We start from the raw sequence: 20382 nt of genomic DNA on the forward strand, positions 1-20382 counted from the left end.
CTGAGTATCATTGGCTCTTATTTATATGGTATCTCTTGAAATGTTTGAACATTAACCATTTCCTTTTGGTACAATGATTCTGTGTATTCCTTCCATCTTTTCTTGATGCATTCTGCATCATTCAATAATTTGCTTAGACATTGGCTACCCCAAATGAGGGGGCTACAAAGGCAAGAAGCTCACAAGAAAGCTTACAAGCTTTCAGGAGGGAGCCTAGTTCCAGAGAGTACAGGGGAAGGTAGAATCTCCACTGAGTGGTTTCCAATCTGTTGGGATGGGACTGAAGAAAGTAGGTGGGGCTAGGACTCTTGTGATACATAGTGAATAATTGTTATCAGGACTGACTGTGAGGGTTGGCAATGTAAAGGTAGATGTTTTATAACAAAAAGAAGGGAGTGGTTGACTTTGCAGTCCTGGAGCAGAGGTCCCTGGGACCATTAAGTGAGAAGAGCGGAGTGCAGGACCCTACCCAGAGAAGCAGTGATGACAGAGATGGAGACAGAAATGATGATGTGGAGAGATGGAGCAGCTGGGGACTCTGGACTGGGTTTGTGTGCTGGCGGCCAAGGGACAGGATTGTGGGGTATACCCTTTGGTTGTTTGATAATGCATGGAGGGGATTATACTCGTTGCAATGAAATGAAATACAATAGGATGAATGTAAAGCTTGTGGTCTCCCATGTAAACTATCGCGTAATTCACAATAAAAACTTTTAAAAAACAAATAATAGAAAAGCTCATATAGAGTAGAATTGTAAATTGAAAATTACTTTGGAAAGCACTTTGGAATTACGTGGCAATATTAAACAACCACAGACTCTGTTGCCCATCAATTCTGCTCATACATGTAGACAGTAAAAAATGTCTACTTACCATTGAATTAAAAAAAAAAAAAGGAACAAACTAGTAATGTATACCACCATCACTTGGATAAATCTCACTGACTGTGCTGAATGAGAGAAGCCAACATACTGTATGCTTCTACCTAAGTGATCATTTGAAAACATAAAATTCATCTGTAGGAAATCAGATCAGCAGATGGCTTGGGAAATAGGTGCAGCGGGGTTAATTACAGAGGGGTAATGGAGAAATGGTCTCTATCTTCATATTAATCACTATCATAGGACAGAAGACAAGACAAACTAATTCTTGTTCTCCAGATGTTTGTATTCTAGTGAAAAGAGACAGATGATAAACAAGTGTGAGATAACCAGCGTGTTGTGATATAAAAGATCTTGGAGGAAGAGGGTGGGCGGATAGTGAAGAGAAGGGCTCCAGAACCAACCTGTGGAAGACTAGCATTTATGTGATGGGCATAAGAGGAGCAGAGAAGACTAGAGTGGCCAAAAAAGGGATGCCAAGTGTGCGGTGTCTTAGAAGAATAAAGTCTCAGGAGGGAGCTGTGCCATTGCTGCTGAGACTTGAAAGATGATTACTAGAAGTGAAAAGGATGGCTCAGCATATTGTACAGTAGTTAACTCGTAAGGCAACAATAGCTGTAGCAGTTCTTCTGGCTTTGTTCTTGAAATAACCCAAGAAGCTGACCCCCAGCCTCTTAGCAGTATTAATTCTCTTGAATTGTGTTGTGCCTGGCATAAGTAAAAGGTTTTCTCCTTACTCTCTCTATGTCCAATTCTTGGTGAGCATGACAAACAGGAAAAGGCTCCCTCACAAGCATGTGGTCACCCTTGAGGTTGGTGTCTATTGGCCTGATCCAGACCTATAATGTCTGCTGAGCATTACTTACATGATGTTGTGAGACCTTTGGCCACTTGATGGCACCAGAGAACAAGGCATGGGATGGGGCCAGAATACTAAATTCTTGAGCAGTCTTGTACTGATCTGCAGAGCGCAAAGGACACAGGTGTAGGGTATGGGGAAAGTCAAACTGAGAGATTCACGTGCAAATATTTTAGGTGCTTAACAAATAGGTAATGTGGTGATTAAAAATAAGCAAAAGAAAAGGAAGGGAGAAAAAAAGCTACATATATTCCAGAAACGCTTTGCAGATTTGGAGTAGTTATTTAGTCTTTGTTAGTAATACATTCTGAATTTCTTAGGAGTCTTGATTCCACATAATATGCCCTTTATCAGACCACATATCTCTATTTTGTGATTGGAAAGAGTGGAATACAAGTTGTAGGTAGTGATAGCTGTTTTAAAGAAACCAAGGATTCAAATGCCCAAATCCTGAAGTCTATAAGTAGAACAGGTGCCAATTTGAGAAAGAGACATGGACTTGGCTACTTAAAGGGCTGGAGGCTGGTGTGAAGTCCCCGTGAGGATCTGGCCCCACAGGAACATTGAGTCAAGATGTGGGCTGGAGGAGATGGTCTTTTCTGATAACGGACATACAGCCTCACAGGCCCTTGAATCAATTGAGCCTTCTTTCTAGAGTCATGCTCCACTCACAAAGGTGATTTGTCTCTTCTTGTTCTGTTACATTTTCTGCTCTGCAGGACTTTTGTTTTCTATGTTTCGTACCAGACCCGTGATACTAAGAAGCCTGTAGACTTTATTTTCATGCAGAAAGCAAAAAGAACCAGCCCCTGTGTTGCTTGGTACCTGTTAGCCATGCCATTGCCCTGTAAGTCAGGAACCCACTGGTTTTTTGTTTGGTTTTAACTTTTGTGTTGTGAACTGAGTGAAGATTTACAAACAAAATCATCACATTTACATCCATCGAATTATGCACTTTGTTTCTTCTCAATGATTGCAATCCCCTCCATGCAATAACACTTATTCCATGTTTTCTCTGTGGTTCCTATTTCCGTTTCATCCATATTCCAACTCCTTCTCAACTTTGTCCATATGTAAATGTTGCCCTTTTGATCTTGAATGATTGACCATTCCATGGTGAGTATACCTTGGAATATTGTTGTCTCTCCAACACGTATCTATTGATTGACTACAAATTGGGCCACAAGGGTGAGTACCGTGCCAGACCTGAAGGGTGGTCAGAGGCCATAATGTCAGGTTCCTCAAACTTCTTTCTGACTAGGAAACCTGATCTTTATATATATATATATATATGTAAATATACATATGTATATATAAATTGTACTTTTGTTCCCCATTTTCTTCCACTAATGTGATCCCTTTTAGAGTAGTTGGTAGTAGTAGCTGGGCACCATCTAGTTCTTCTGGTCTCAGAGTCATGGTGACTGATGTTCACCTGCTCCATTGGTCCATTGGACTAGTTGATTCCAAGCACCTTCAGTTTTCATCACTTTTCTTTCTTCCGCACATGGAGAGACCAATAGAACCCACTTTTTTTTTTCTTTAAAAACCATCACCTATCTTAATTAGATATTAGACTTTGAACATTTCCCCTCACTTTAAACCCACATCTTAATGTTTCTAGATTTTATTTTTCTCAAAAATTAAGAAAGAGGCACTACGTTTCTGTAGCTTGTTTTAACTACATAATATAGGTTTTGCAAATACCCTAAATACAGTAACCAGACTCATTGATAAGTGCTGATGGCTAGGAGGAGGCATAGAGGTTTCTGCAGACACAAAGCACTTTGCCCAGCAGATAGGGGCCTTTTGTTGAATTGGCTGCACACACCTCCCAGAACAGAAGCATCTGCTTCCATAGTGAGGGTTCCACATTGTCCGTCCATGACATCACTGCTGCTTTCAGCTGTGGCGCTTTGTGAAGCCAAGACACTTTCTGGTTGATGCACCGCAGCTGAGAGCAGACCATCACAAAGGCTGCTTTGGGGGATTTAGAATCTGAAAAACATGAGGGGAAATCAAAAAGTATTGCTACGTGGGCTCCAGTTCATACATGCACAGGTTTATTCCAAACAAAACAGGTTTCAGTGTATCTCTGTGATCCAGTGCATGGCTGCAGACGAGTTCTCTCAGTAATAACACTTGTCTTAGACTTGTCAGGGTGCTTTCACAGAAAGGGACAATCAAAACACTGGCTTTTGAGGACATCTGCTGGTAAATTCAAGGCAGAGAGGTCAGCTCAGCAGGTTATGGTGACAGTTTAGCATTCCCAAGGAGTCATCTTGGTAGATTTTCTTGAAGGAAACAGGGCAATAACGGGCTTATTAGGAAGAAGTTTTAAGAAATTCAAAGCAGCACTGGTGAGAAAAAAGTCAAGAAAATCATGCCAATTCTTTTTTCCCATCATGAAAATGTACCCGCTCACGTTTCGAGTGTAGCCAGGGCTGTCCTATGAGAATATCTTTGGGAAATTTTCATCCATCCACCTACAGCCCTGAACTTGCCCCTTCAGACTTCTTGTTCCCAAAACTCAACATTTCAAAAGAACATGAGGATGCTAAAGCTGCTGTTTTGATCGAGTGTAAATTGAAGAGCAAAAACTTCTTTGGGAGAAGGATAAGAGCAATGGAAACACTGTCTTCCGACGTCTGTAGACCTAGATGGAAGATATGCTGAGAATTGTTTCACATTTTAATCTTTTTTGTTTAATGAAGGTTTCCTTGATTTTATAACAATGTTGTTTTGTGTATTTTTTTAATGTTTTATTGTGAATGATGTGATAATTACATGGGAGAACACTAGCTTTACATTCATTCTAACGTTTCATTTCCATGGTTACAATCCCCTTCATGCATCATCAAACAACCAAAGAGTATACCGCACAAGCCTGCCCCTATGTCGTCAACACACAGACCCGCTTACCTCTCTGAGTCTGGAGTCCCCAGCCACTCCATCTCTCCATGTCATCATCTCTGCCTCCATCTCTGGCATTACTGCTTCTCTGGGTCCCACACTCCACTCTTGTCCCTTGATGGCCCCAGGGACCTCCGCTCCTGGACTGCAAAGTCAACCTCTCCCCTCCTCTTGTTACAAAATATCTACCTTTACATTTCCAACCCTCACAGTCAGTCCTGATAGCAATTAGCCACTATTGTACCACATGAGTCCTATCCCCATTTCCTTTCATCAGCCCCGCCCAGATAGATTGGATACTACTCAGTGGAGATTTGACCCTTCTCCGCACCCTCTGGATCTAGGTTCCCTCTTGAAAGCTTGTAAGCCAGTCACTTCTTGCCTTTGTAGCCCTCTCCCCCATTTTGGGTAGCCAATGTCCAAGTTGCTCATCCCTGCCTACTCTTTGTATTGAGGGGGTGGGAATGATCCTCGCTGTAAAGATTTGTTCCCTCTTTTGAGCTACTGCTTCCACAGGTGTATGTCAAGTTCATCAAATTGTATCACTCTTTTTTATTTTCCCCTTCTTTCTTTTCTAGTTGAGTTCTGATCATCCAGCCATTGAAGCCAGGTCAAGTGGGTATTATCTGCAAGTGTGGATGTTCTTATGCATATGCCCTCTCTTCTTATCAACTGGACGCTTCACTCTCCACTCTAATCCTCTGTGGCTATGTCATTGACTCTGGGCCCAGAAGTCCCCAGATCTTGCCACACTGCTGGCCAACCAGGGTTTACAGAAGTCTGTTGAACATTGAAGGGCTTAGCTCGCAGCTTCATTGCTGTTTTCCCTCACTTCCCCTTATCGGTGACCAACGTGGTCACCAGCCAGACCACATGCCTGTTTGTGTATTCCCCTTGAATCTTAGTCTTGGAAGGGGATTTGCCCTGAGGGGTTCTGACCACTTGCCTTGATGGTGAACACTTGGGGAACAGTTTGCTTGTTCTTGTAGTAGTCAATCAGACTGCCCTTATTGTTTTGATTTTTCCTGCCAGTCTTTCTTTCAAGAAGTATCTTCTGTTCTTCTAGCTGCTCCAGACTGGTCTGTTTGTCCTTTCAAGTGGACATTTCCCACCTCAGAAGATTCTGGATGGGGTTCAGGATTCCACCTTTGGTCTTATGCAGTGCAAAGGCTCTGTAGGAAGCCTCCTTCACTGGGCACGTTGTAGCCCCATTTTAGGTATTCCAATCAGTTATAGGCAGAAGACAGATTTATAAGCTTTCTATGGTGATATTTCTGGCTATTCCTTTCTCTCCCCCCTCAAATGTCTATTTTATAATGGCATGCCAGGGAAACCAAGATTCAGAAGACATCCAAGCATCTTAACATTATTTCCCCCCTTTTGCCCATTCCAACCATGTCTCAATCCCTGTATCCCAGATCCCTGTTTTTCCAAGATTGTGCTTATATCGTTATTTACCTCTGTTCCACTTAGCCCATGCAAACCTGCCTAACTGTTCTCCTGTCTGCCTTGTTCTTTCATTCCCCTCCCCCTTCTGTGTATTGCTCCCCTCCCCATACTATCCTGTGTCTATTCCTTACCCTGTGCTCCATCTTTCCCTCCCTCTCCTCACTCTACCCCCCCCCACATCCTGGTAACCAGCAAATAATCCGCCCCCCCTCCTTTAGTATGGGCTATTTTTCTTAGTCTTTTACAATAGTGGTCCTGTGCAGTATTTCACCTTTTGTAACTGACTAATTTCACTCAACATAATGTCCTCAAGGTTCATCCATGTTATGTGATGGCTTACAGCTTCCTTGTTCTTCAAGGTAGCATAATATCCCATTGTGTGTATGTTTGTTTGTTTATCCATTCTTCAGTTGATGGGCACTTAGACTGCCCCCATATTTTTGCTATTGTAAAGAGTGCTGCTATGAACATGGGTGTGCATATATCTACTCGTGTTATGGCTTGTATTTCTTGTGGGTAAATACCAAGTAGAGGAATCGCTGGATCATAAGGTATTTCTTCTGAGGAAGCGCCATATTTCTTTCCAGAGTGGTTGGACCTATAGCAGTGTTTTTTAGTTACCCTTATCCAGCAGAGGGAAGCCTCCTTCAGAAACAAATACTGCTGCCCAAAGAATGGGTGGAAAGCATGAAACCAAGAAAGAATGCAGTGATGTAGGCATGATGTTAATGAAGGTGGGCAGTGAGGGCTGACAGACGCAGACAAGTGTGCTGGCTAGAACCTGGCATCGACAAGACTGCCCAGTTGAGCATAGTTTTACCCATGTTCTTCCCATGGGCCAAGGGATACAGCTGAGGAGTGGACCTGGCTCCATGTGACCCAGCCCCTGTTGGTCTGTTCTGGGCTACACCAGGGTCCCTCACCTAGCATTTTCCAGCTGTGGTGCCCTACACTAGGAAGAAAAGCTGTGGTCCTACTATAAAATGCTACTTGTTGAATAAAATGGAACTAATTGACTGTATCAAATGATTTTTCTTTTCCTTCTTTATTCTTTGCTGTTCCTAGGTGCTGTATGGAGTCAGCTATCTCAAATGATTTTTTATAAAGAAGTAAAAAATTTTTAAATTTTATTTGAGCCTAAAAATTGTTTATTTGCTTGTTTTAATCATTAGGTGTGCTATGTTGACTATGGTTTTAGTGAAAATGTTGAAAAGAGCAAAGCATACAAATTGAATCCTAAGTTCTGTTCACTTCCATTCCAAGCCACAAAGTGCAAGCTAGCAGGTAAGAGGAACTTTTTTTTTTTTAACACCCTGTCCATCTTGATAGGTTACAAGCATTGTACATTTAGATTGTTAAATACTAAAATGGACTAGGTATCTCGGTGTATTTTACTATTATTTCTTCAGATGTATACATAAATTCTTGTTTAATGTCTTCGTAAAATATAATCATTATAAAAATGTGGTCCTATTGCCCATCTCCAAGTTTTTCTTTGTTCTGTATCATGGGATTTGACCAGTTTGATGCATTTGTTTTATTAGGCTGCAAGGGCATTTTCAGCTTCTTTTTTTTTTACTGAGATGGACTCAATGCTTACAAGTGCCACACCTGGTACAGCCAAGCTCAAGTTCATATGTCATATGCAGAGTTGCTGCACACCGTTCATTTCTTTCCTCCTTAAGGAAGACTAGAGGAATGCATGCGGCAATCACGTTAATAATGAGAAAAAGCATTGAAATACGGATCACAGGATGAGAGCTTGAGCTAAACTCAGTGAATGATCCTAATTCTTTCATGACATTAGCTCTGTGAAGGAATACCTTCTTCCAGCAAGGATGAGTTCTTATGTTGGAGGAGTTCGGTTTGACTCTATCTGTAAGATACAGCTCAAGTAATTTTGTTCTTTCAGAAGCTCATAGGAATTGGTTTTGAAAAGAACTTATCAAGAGCCTATGACAAAATTTAGGCTTGAGAAAAGCTATAAATTATGCCTGGAGAACAGAACAAGAGAAGTTTATAAGAGTCTGAATCTCAGCTTATAGAAATAAGCATTTTAGTGCCATTGGGGAAGTAATGAGCTACTTTTAATCAGGGTAATAGATTTAACTTAGAGTTGTCATGGAATTTCAGTTTTCAAAGAATTTTAAATAGTACTTGAACTACAATAAAATTTACTTGGTACTTGTATTATAGTAGACATTCAGCTTTGATTTGTCACAAGTTTCTTTGGTTTTCTCAAGGTCATCATTGTGTACTTTTTAAAAGGAAAGAAAAAGTGTTTATCTCAATTTTCAATAAATGTGAATTCATTTTATAAGGAAAACACAATTGTAGATACTTAGTTAGAAATGAAAAAAGTCAAAGATAGAATCTTAGGAAGACAGACAAATATATGACTGGCAAAATAATTGATTGATAGCTTTTCTTATGTATTAATCTTTTGTTTTAAGTATAAAGGGCTTCATGAAGTTCATGGAAAAATGGAATTGAATGATAATGGAATTTTTCCACAAATTGAAGTCTCCTCGTGTGTATACGTACACATAAAGTAAAGGGTATTTCTCCTAGAGTAGAATTTCTGATTGGTCACCAACTGTTCTTCTTATTTTAGTATTGTCTGCTGTAGTGCAATCATTTGAAAAGGCACCCATAATACCAAATAATTTTTAATCTAAAGAATTAACATAAGGAAAATTGTAAATCAAAGCTTCTATTTAAAATTGAAGAACTGTATTGTTGTTGTGTGCCGTGGAGTCGGTTCTGACTGAAGTACTGTATAGTAGATTCCTAATTATATAATACATGATCAAAACAGATAAAATCACTCTATCTTAAAATAATTGATCTAATTAAGTATTGAGATTAAAATACTCGCTATTTTTTAGGATTGGAATTTCTAAGTGATGATCCTGATTTGGTGAAAGTAGTTGAATCTTTAACTTGTGGAAAGATCTTTGCAGTGGAAATACTCGAGAAAGCGGACACTCCACTGGTTGTTCTGTATGATACCTCAGGAGAAGATGATATCAATATCAATGCCACCTGCTTAAAGGCCATCTGTGACAAGTCTCTAGAAGTTCACCTCCAGGTACCACCAGTCATTACTGACGTCTGTGGCCCATATTATATGATGGAAAGGTACAAGAAGAGAAGGTTGCAAATCTCAGGCTAATAGTTGGGCAAATAGTGTTTTTTAACTAAAAAACATTTATTTTGCCATAATGAATTTTTAGAGTCTTGGTATAGGACAAGCCCTAGACTGCTAACCACAAGGTCAGCAGTTCATACTCACCACCACTCCTTGGAAACCCTATACAATGTCGCTATTGGTCAGAACTGACGTGACAGCACTTAACATGTTTATAATAAATTCTGAACTTCTTGTTGTTATTAAGTGCCATTGAGTCGATTCCAACCCATAGAGACCCTGTATAGGGTTTCCAAGGATCAACTGGTGAGCTTGAACCACTGACCTTGCAGTTCAAATGACTTTGCAGTCTGACACATTAGCCCAAAGCACCACACCAGGACTCCTTGTAATTATAAAATTAATATTCATATAACAATAGTTTGGATTTTGTTTTAAATATGGGTAGTAACTGATTAGAAAGTATACTTGAAGAAAAAATCATGTGGGCAATAATTTCTTGTATAAAATGCCTAGATATAATAGATAATGTTAAAACTTAGACACACCCGAGCAGATTTGGATAAATAGAAAAATGTCTCATTCTCAGCTGAAAGGCTCAATTTAAAAAATATAAATTTTCTCCTAAATGGATCTTTCAATTTATATGCAATCATGAAATTCCAACATAATTATTTTGGAATTTGATAAAATCATCCTAAAATTTTCTGAATGAATAAATATACAAAGGTTTCTGAAAATCTTTTGAAATATTAGAAGAATTTGTGAAGAGAGACCATTTTTACCAAGTGTTAAAGATATGTGGTAGTCCTGGTGTTGTGGCGCTGTGGGTTAATGCCCCAGACTGCAAAGCTGTTTGAATTGCAAGGTCGACAGTTCAAGCTCACCAGCTACTGCTCGGAAACCCTATACAGGGTAGCTATGGGTCAGAACCGACTCAATGGCACTTCACAACAACAACAACAAAGATATGTGATAAAATAGTAATTATAACAATGTGGAAGAAGCATAGGAATAGAAGGAGATACTAATGAAACAGAATAGTGAATTTAAATATGTTTCAAATATAAGTATGTATATAATGTGTGGTGAAGGCAGTATAACAAATTGGGAAATGAGTTATTCAAGAAATGGTGTTAGAATAACTGACTAGCTATTTGGGGGAAAATAAAACTGATTTCTGCATTTTTATTTATAGCAAGAATAAATTCTAAATGGATCAAACATTTAAACATGAAACTATCAAAGAAAGCATAGGTGTATAGGAGTTCTGGTGTGGCGCTGTGGGTTAATGCACCAGACTGCAAAGCCGTTTGAATTGCAGGGTCAGTGGTTCAAGCTCATCAGCTGCTCCTTGGAAACCCTATACAGGGTCGCTATGGGTCGGAACTGACTTGATGGCGCTTAACAACAACAACATAGCATTATATTATTGGAAGTAGAAAGCATGTTCTAAATACATCCCAGAATCAAAAAACCATAAAAGGAAAGTGATACAATTGAGTATGGAGCCGTGCAGCTTCCCTAAAACAAAGCAAAGAATACCAGAAGCAAATATTCAAAGCTTTTACTTTGAAAAAGATTTATAACATGTATAACAAAAGATGCAGCCCCATTGTGGCACTGTAGGATAAGCACTAGAGCCTACAGTCCATTTAAACTACAAGATCAGAGGTTCAAACTCACCAACCACTCCTTGAAAGCCTTATATAGGGTCACTTTGAGTTGAAACTGACTCCCCGCCACTTAACAACAGCAACATAACAAAGATGGTTTTCTTTAATATATACAGAGTTCTTTCAAGTCAGTAATTAGAAATTGCGAATAAGTCTGTACAAAAGTGTTCCTCAAGTGTGGTCCAGGGGTCACATTATTTGCCTTTTCTCATTGTTTCATGAGTATACATTAGCATTTTCCCAAGGCTATGTGATATGTCCACCACTCGTCTATTAGTTTGTTGCACTGTGGTGACTTTGTGTTGCTGGAAGCTAGGCCACTAGTATTTTAAACACCAACAGGGTCACCCATGGTGGGCAGGTTTCAGCAGAGCTTTCAGACTAAGACAGAGAAGGAAAAAGGAGAGGCGGAAATAGTTCTGAATGCTTAGCCACTGAAAAGCTTAAGCAGCAGAGCATTGTTAGTCATAGTGCCAAACTATGGAAACATGAATAGCACCAGAATATTGTCAGATGTAGTGCCAGAAGATGAGCATCGCAGGTTCAAAGCACTCAAAATATGACTGGGGATGAGCTGCCTCCTCAAATTAGAGTTGACCATGATGACTTGAAGGAAGTAAATGTTTCAGGCCTTCATTTGCTTATGAGGCACGACTGAAAATGAGGAGAAGCAGCTGCAACCATCCATTAATAATCAAAACGTGGAATGTACCAAGTACGAATCTAGGAAAATTGTAAGTTGTCAAAAATGAAATAGAATGTATAAACATCGATAATCTTAGGCATTAGTGATTTGAAATGAACTGGTATTGGTCATTTTGAATCTGACAATCATATGGTTTATAGTACCAGTAATGACAAATTAAAGAGGAATGGTGTAGCATTCATAATAAAAAAGAGCATTTCAAGGTTTTGAAGTACAGTGCTGTCCGTGATAGGATGATAACTATATGCCTACAAGGAAAATAGTTAATACCACTGTTACTCAAGTTTACACACCAACTACTAAAGCTAGTGATGATGAAATTGAAGAATTCTACCAACTTCTTCAGTCTGAAATTGATCAAACATACAGTCAAGATGTATTGATAATTACTGGTGATTAGAGTGCAAAGGTTGGAAACCAAGAAGAAAGATCAGAGTTGGAAATTATGGCCTTGGTTGGTGATAGAAATGATGCTGGAGAATGCAAAACAGAATTGTGCAGTGTCATTACTGATTCATTGCAAATACCTTTTAAACAACATAGAAGGCAACTATACACAAGGACCTCACTAGATGGAATACAGAAATCAAATTGTCTGCATCTGTGGGAAGAGATGGTGAAAAAACTCAATATCATCAGCCAAAACCAGGCCAGGGGCCGACTGTCAAACAGATCACCAGTTGGTCATACGCAAATTCAGGCTGAATGAAGAAAAATAATACAAGTCCATGAGAGCCAAAATATGAACTTAAACGTATCCCACCTGAATTTAGAGACATCTTCAAGATTTGAAGCATTAGACATTAATAACCAAAGACCAGAAGAGCTGTAGAATGACATCAAGAACATCGTACAGGAAGAAAGCAAAAGGCTGTTAGACAAGGACAGAATGAAAAGACCAAAATGATTGTCAGAAAAAAACTTTGAAACTTGCTCTCCAGTGTAGAGATGCTAAAGTAAATGGAATAAATGACGAAGTAAAAGTGCTAAACAGAAGATTTCAAAAGGCAGTTGGAGAAGACAAAAGTGAAATATTATAATGAAATGTGCAAAGACCTGAAGTTAGCAAACCTAAAGGGAAGAACATGTGCAACATTTCTCCGACTGAGAGAATTGAAGAAAAAAATTCAAGCCTGGACTTGAAATATTGAAAGATTCTGTGGGCAAAACATTAAATGATACAAAAAGCATCAAAAGAAGACGGAAGGTATACACAGAGTCATTGTACCAAAAAGAAATGGTCGATGTTCATCCATTTCAAAAGGTAGTATATGATCAAGAACCAGTGGTACTGAAGGAAGAAGTTCAAGCTGTACTGAAGTCATTGGTGAAAAACAGGACTCCAGGAATTTATGGAATACACATTATAATCTTTCAACAAGCTGGTACAACATTGGAGTTGCTCACTCATTTATGCCAAGAAATATGGAAAACAGCTTTTTGGCCAACTGATTGGAAAAGATCCTTATTTGTGCTCATTCCAAAGAAAGTTGAACCCGTGGAATGCAGAGTTATCTGACAATATTACAACTATCACGTTAGTAAAATTTTGCTGAAGGTAATTTAAAAGTGGCTATAGCAGCCCATCAACACATAACTGCCAGAAAGTCAAGTTGGATTCAAAAGAGGACATGGAATGTCATTGCTGATGTCAAATGGATCTTGGATGAAAGCAGAAAATATCAGAAAGATGATTACTTGTGCTTTATTGACTATGCAAAGATTTTGCAAACTATGGATAACATTACAAAGAATGGTTATTCCAGAATACTTAATTGTGCTTATGAGGAACCTGTGCATAAACCAAGAGGTAGTCATTTGAACAAAACAAGGGGATTGTAAATATTTTAAAATCAGTAAAGTTGTGCGCCAGCACTGTATTCTTTTACCATACTTATTCAACCCGTATGCTGAACAAATAATCCGAGAAGCTGGATTATATGAAGAAGAACATGGCATCAGGAATGTAGGAAGACTCATTAGCAATCTGCGATGTACAGATGATACAACCCTGTTTGCTGAAAGCATAAAGGACTTAATATACTTACAAGAGATCAGAACTACAGCCTTCAGTGTGGATTGCACCTCAATGTAAAGAGAAAAAAAAAATCCTCACAACTAGGCCAGTAAATAATGTCTTGATAAATGAAGAAAAGAATGAAGTTGTCAACGTCTTCATTTTGCTTAGATTCACAGCCAACAATCATGGAAGCAACAGCCAAGAAATTAAACGATGTGTTGCTCTAGGCAAATCTGCTACACAGAACCTCTTTTAAATGTTCAAGAGCAGAGGGAGCAATTTTAGGACTAAAGTATGCCAGACTCAAGTCACTGGTATTTTCAGTTGTATATGAAGGTTGCACATAGGGTCATTCTGTTGTACATAGGGTCACTGTGAGTCAGAACTGACTTGATGGCACCTGACAACAACAACAACAACATGACATGTGGTATTACAACAGATTAAGTAATCTGTCTTCTAATCCATTACCATCAAGTTAATTCAAATTCATAGTAACCTTTTAGGACAGGGTAGAAGTGCCCCTTAGGATTTCCAAGGTTGTAATATTTACAGGAGCAGATCTCCAGATCTTCTGTCCTATGGAGTTTCTGGAGAGTTTCAACTGCCAACCTTACAGTTTTCAGGCAAGCACTTAACCATCACACTGTCAGGATCCCTACAAGCCCACTCCCATCAAGTACATTCTAACTCATAGTGACCTTTTATAGGATATCCAAGGCTGTAAATCTTTACAGGAGCAAATCACCTCATCTTTCTTCCTTGGAGTGGCTGGTGAATTTAAACTGCTGACCTTGCAGTTAGCAGTCCAATGCTTATCCTACAGCACCACCAAGTCTCCTTGCAAGGATAATCCTGCTGGTGCTGTTGTGTGCCATGAAATCAGTTCTGACTCATAGTCACCCTGTGTACAGTTTTCAAGACTGTAAATCTTTACAGGAGTAGAAAGCCGCCTGTTTGTCTCACTGAGCAGCTGGTAGATTCGAACTCTAGGGGAGAATAATACAAACAGAGGAAAATTATATTCATAAAGATATTCATATTAGCTTTAAAATTTTTAAATGTCAAGAACATACATACCCCCAAAGTGAGAAACCTTTAACTAAATTATAAAGCATCCACTGTACAGAATAGGTAGAAATATTAAAAGAATAATCTTATGAAGCAATACTGAGAAAATGTTTGCTAAGTAGAACAATACTGAGTTATCTTTATATTATGATTAGACTAAAATGTATAAAATTAAACCTTTACACTGTGATTGTGCTTTATTGACTACACAAAAACTTTCAATTGTGTGCATCTTGACAAGCTATGGACAACATTGTGGAGAATAAGTATTCTGAACAATTAATTGCGCTCATGAGGAACCTGTACATAGACCAAGAGGCAGTTGTTCAGACAGAACAAGAGAACACTGAATGATTTTAAAATAGTAAAGGTGTATACCAGAGTTGTATTTTTCACCATACTTACTCAATCTGTGTGCTGAGCAAATAATCTGAGAAGGTGGATTATATGAAGCAAAGCATGGCATCAAGATTGGAGGAAGATTCATTAACAACCTAAGATATGCAGATGATATAACCTTGCTTGCTGAAAGCAAAGAGAAGTTAAAATACTTACCTGATGAAAATCAAAGATCACAGCTTGGGTATGGGTTGCACCTCAGTGTAAAGAAAACAAAAATCCTCACCACCGGACATCATCATATCAATGGATAACATCATCCATATCAATGGAGAAAAGATTGAAGCTGTCGACTTCATTTTGCTCAGCTCAACCATCAACACTCATGGAAGCAACCGTCAAGAAATCATACAACATACTGCATTAGGCAATTCTGCTGTGCAAGACCTCTTCAAGAGCAAGATGTCAGCTTGAGGACTAAGGTACACCTGACTCAAGTCATGATAGTTTCAATAGCTTCATACATATGTGAAAGTTGGACAGTGAATAAGAAAGACAATAGAAGATTGTTGCATTGGAGTTATAGTGCTGGAGGAGAATATTAAAAGTGCCATGGACTGCCGAAAGAACATCCGTGTCGGGAGAAGTACAGTCAGAATGCTCCTTGGAAGCTAGGATGGCCAGACTTCATCTCTCATACTACTTCAGTCATATTATCAGGAGTGACCAGTCCCTGGACAAGGATATCATGTTCGGTAAAATGGAGGGTCAGAGAAAAAGAGAAAGACCCCCAAAGAGACAGATTGGTGTAGTGGCAGCAGCAATAACTCAAACATAACAACAATTGTGAGGTGAACACAAGACCGGGCAGCATTTCATCTGTTGTGCATAGGGTCACTGTGAATCAGTATGAACTCAGTGGCACCTAACAACACCAGTAACTGTGATTGTCCTTGTTGTTAAGTTCCATTGAGCCGTTTCTGACTCATATCTACCTTGTATAGGGTTTCCCAGGAGCGGCCGGTGGGTTTGAACTGTCAATCTTTTGTTTAGTCTAGTGTTTATCCTATAAACCAGGGCTCCGCTTTGTAAGTTACTTAAAATTCATGTAGCTTATGGACTTAAAATAGGGTGATTGATTCTACTAATGTTCCAAAAATATGGCTTACATAATAATTTTTTAAATGATTTTTTTCCATCAGTGTGGAGAAAATTAAAGTTAAAGCTATTCCTAGCCTTTCAGCTAGGGGATGTGATAATGTGTTAAATGTTGTTGTTGTTGTTGTTAAGTGTTTTTGAGTCGGTTCCGACCCATAGTGACCCTGAACGGGGTTTCCGAGGCTGTAAATCTTTACGAGAGCAGAAAGCCTCATCTTTCTCCCGCGGAGCAGCTGGTAGTTTTGAACTGCTGACCTTGCGGTTCGCAGCCTGATAACGCTTTATGCAAAATGTCTCTCTTATGCCTGGCAAAGTGCCTTCAGATATGCCTTTTGAAAAGGGAGAGATCCAAATCCAAATATGTTTGGGTTTTTTTTTTTTTTTTTCGTTTAAGTTAGGAATTTCTTTCCTTCCTATCTATTCTTGAACAATGAATCCCTGGGTGATGCAAATGGTTAACTCACTCAACTGCTAATGGAAAGTTAGCAGTTCAAACCCCCTCAGAGTTGCTTTGGGAAAAAAACCTTGGTGGCCTGTTTCTGAAAACAGCCGTTGAAAGCCTTTTAAGAGCACAGCGCTGTGTGAACCCACGTGGCATTGCCATGAGCCAGAATCAGCCTGGCACTAACTAGTTTTATCCTCCAGCTTGTACTGAGGTGAACTTCCTTGAACATTTTGGAAAGGTGAGAGATTTTGACAAAAAATGTGTTGCGATCTACCGGAGTTAAGATATTTTGAAATGAATGGGAGCATCTAGTCATTCAAGTTTTAAAACAGACAGGCAGACAGTATCTTACATGAGGTAGGGAGGAGCTTCATTCTCTTTGCAAACATTCAGGCCTAACCTTGAATCTTCTCCCGTGTGCTCTTTTGTTTGTTGCAGGTTGATGCCATGTACACAAATGTCAAAGTCACCAATATTTGCTCTGACGGAACACTCTACTGCCAGGTGCCTTGTAAGGGTCTGAACAAACTCAGCGACCTTCTACATAAGATAGAGGACTACTTCCATTGCAAGGTATAGCGGGGGATCATCTAGCTCTCAAAGTGTAAGCTCGAGTGGTTCGCTAAGTTGCTTAAGTACCAGTCAGTTTTGAATACTAGACAAGGGTCCCGAATTTTAGTACTTCAGAGGGAAAAGCACAACAAAAATGATTGGTTACCAGCCCACTTAGCACCATGCCCGCATGAAGAGAAGTGCTCAACTGTGGGTAGGTTAGCACTCAGTTGGTGATCCTGTGAGACCCCACTGGCTCTTTTGCCTCAGCAAAGAATAAACCTTCGAATTTAGGAGAATTGAACCCTTCCTAAATCTGCTGTCATCTTCTTAGTCTTCACTCCCTCTGCCCTTTATCATCCTTGAGAACCTGCTACTTTGGTAAATGCAGTTCTGCAGTTTAAATTGTATCAGTAATCTCCTTACTCCATAATTGTCATATTTTCTGAATCAGGATCTGTTGGAGTTTTGCTTTGTTTTAAATTTCTAAGATGATTTCCTCTACTTCCAGTAGGACATTATAACCCTAATCCAGAGAATGGCTTGATTTCCCAGCAGCAAAAGTCTAATAATGCTGATTCAGTCCCCACCCTCTCGTCCCCAGGTGTGAGATTTTCCCTTAACCTACCAAGTACATATGGTGCTTTGTGGCACTAGTATTCAACTTTGTATTTTATCTCTTCTGATGCTTTTTCCCCTTACTTGCGTGTAGGCTTGTTGAGGGCAGAGATTGTGCCTTACCAATTTTTATATTCTTTACAGTATCTCATCTAGTATGTTACATAGAAAGACTATTCCAAAGTATTAGTGAATGAAGTTAACCCTGTATTTACACCACAGTCTGGAATTGAGGCACCAGATCTTTGTCTGTGTCTGTATGACAGATGTCATATATGTGTCCAAAAGGCATTGCTTAAGTTTAGTTTGTCTGTCTTGGAGAAAGCTGAGACACCCAGAGAGGCTGAGTCCAGTGACCTATATGCATAGATGTCCTTATGACCTGTGGTGGTGGTGGTTAAGTGCTTTCGAGTCTGTTCCAATTCATAGCAACCCTTTAAAGGGTTTCCAAGGAGCAGCTGGTGGGTTTGAACTGGCGACCTCGTGGCTAGCTGTCCAGTGCTTATCTTACAGCGCCACACCACAAGTCCCCATATAACTTATGGAGGTAAAAAAAACACTCTTGATAGTTGGAGCCCTGATGTGGTGCTGTAGGATAAACACTAGACTTGTAACAGCAAGGTCGGCATTTCAAGCCTGCCAGTCACGCTCCGAAACCTCATACAGACTTAGAACCAACTCATCAACACACAACAACCACAGGGCTGTGGTAACCTGAGTTGAGACATTGTTGATGTGGAGAGTAAAGTTGCTCACCCTGAGTTGAAAGCCACCATAGGCCGGTGCCCAGCTGCCAGCTTCAGCAGAAAGGGACGAAAAGACCTACAACCACAAATGGTTGGCATTCACTGGCAAATGTTTGTGTTGGTGACATTTGTTTGAGAACTAAATGTTAAAAGATGAAGATGCTTTGGGGATAGCTAGTCCAGTCTCCTCGATTTTCATCCATGCTGTTCTCCTTCCTGTTTACCTGGTGGAGCCAGAGCATACCGACCTCCGTGCTAACATTTTCTAGACGTTTTAACCGTTCTGATTTATGAGCCATGGCATGTAAGGAACGTAAATCACTGTCATCAGCATATGCGTGAGTAACAAGACAGAAGTTTCGTAACTTCTTTCTGGAAGTTGTGTAGCATTCTGGTTAACCAGACTGCCTGTAACACAGTTGTTTGTTAGTTTGTTTAATGGTGTAACAATATGCTCTTTGCTAAGAAGTAGTAAAAGTACCCTGCCTGCCTGTCTTACAGCACATGACCTCTGAGTACTTCATTTCAGTACCCTTCTGTGGGAAAATCTGCCTCTTCCATTGCAAAGGAAAATGGTCACGAGTAGAGGTAAAAATCAGTCATTTAATTTTTTAAATAACTTATCGTAAAATATTTCAGAGACGCACATAAGTATTTTTAAAATGAAATAAGTTGCCATATATTAGTGGAAGAAATAAAAGCCTGACCAGTGTGGTTGAGAGTCCCTCCTCATCTCCTTTCATCTCCCACCAACCTCTAACACATAAGCCAATATGCATGTAAAAGTATAGAGCAAAAGAACAAATGGTGGCGTGGTGGGTTACTTACTTGGCTACTAACCACAAGGTCAGAAGTTTGAATCCATCAGCTGCTCTTCAGGAGAAAGACGAGCCTGTCAGCTTCCATAAAGGCTTAGTCTCGGAAACCCTAAGGAGTGGTTCTGTTCTGTCCTTTAAGGTTGCTGTTAGTGGAAATTGACCCGACAGGTGTGGTTGGTTTGTCGGTATAATATAGCTAATTGAATATACTTTTGAAATGTATATAAATAGTAAAATATATTGATTCTTCCTGCTTTTTCATTCATTATGTTGATGAGATTCATGTGTGTGGGTCATTTGTTCTCACTGCTGTCTGATAAAACAGTGAGTGGGTAAGCCAGCATTCTCTCTCTGTTCCCCCCATAACAGGTATTTAGGTTGCATCTCCCAGGGAACAGATGTAGGTATGGAGTTTCTGGGTGTCACGAAGGCGAATCTCTAACTTTACCAAATATTATCTAGAGGGACTTACTCATCTATGCCAAGAAATTTGGAAGATAACTATCTGGCCAACTGATAGGAAGAGATCTGTATTTGTGCCCATTCCAAAGAGAGGTGGCCCAATGTTATGTGAAAATCATCGGACAATATCTTTGATATCCCATGCGAGTAAAGTTTTACTAAAGGTAATACAGAAATAGCTGCAGGTATACATTGACAGAGAATTTCCTGAAGTTCAAGCCAGATTCAGAAGAGGACATGGAATGAAGGATATCATTGCTGACGTCCGATGGATCTAGGCTGAAAACAGAGAATACCAGAAAGATATTTACCTGTGCTTTAGTGACTACACAAACGCTTTTGATTGTGTGGGTCATAACAAGCTATGGACAGCATTACGAAGTATGAATATTCTTGAACACTTAATTGTGCTCATGAGAAACCTGTACATGGACAAGTGGCAATTGTTCAAACTGAACATGGGAACACTGAATCGTTTAAAATTAAGAAACGTGTGCAACAGGGTTGTATTCTTTCAC

General features: G+C 39.6%; 1 protein-coding gene across 2 annotated transcripts in view; it reads left to right on the forward strand.

Moving 5' to 3' along the window:
* Nucleotides 1–20382, forward strand: part of TDRD7 (tudor domain containing 7) — a 102944-nt gene that overhangs the window by 67003 nt on the left and 15559 nt on the right. For both annotated transcript variants that reach the window (XM_006863134.1, XM_006863135.1), the window contains 4 exons: nt 7275–7386; nt 8991–9193; nt 17107–17241; nt 19086–19172. In XM_006863134.1, coding sequence (XP_006863196.1) covers nt 7275–7386; nt 8991–9193; nt 17107–17241; nt 19086–19172 — 537 coding nt within the window. The remainder of the gene's footprint in view (nt 1–7274; nt 7387–8990; nt 9194–17106; nt 17242–19085; nt 19173–20382) is intronic.

The sequence above is a fragment of the Chrysochloris asiatica genome, unplaced genomic scaffold (assembly GCF_000296735.1).
Source record: "Chrysochloris asiatica unplaced genomic scaffold, ChrAsi1.0 scaffold00053, whole genome shotgun sequence".
Classification (NCBI taxonomy): domain Eukaryota; kingdom Metazoa; phylum Chordata; class Mammalia; order Afrosoricida; family Chrysochloridae; genus Chrysochloris; species Chrysochloris asiatica.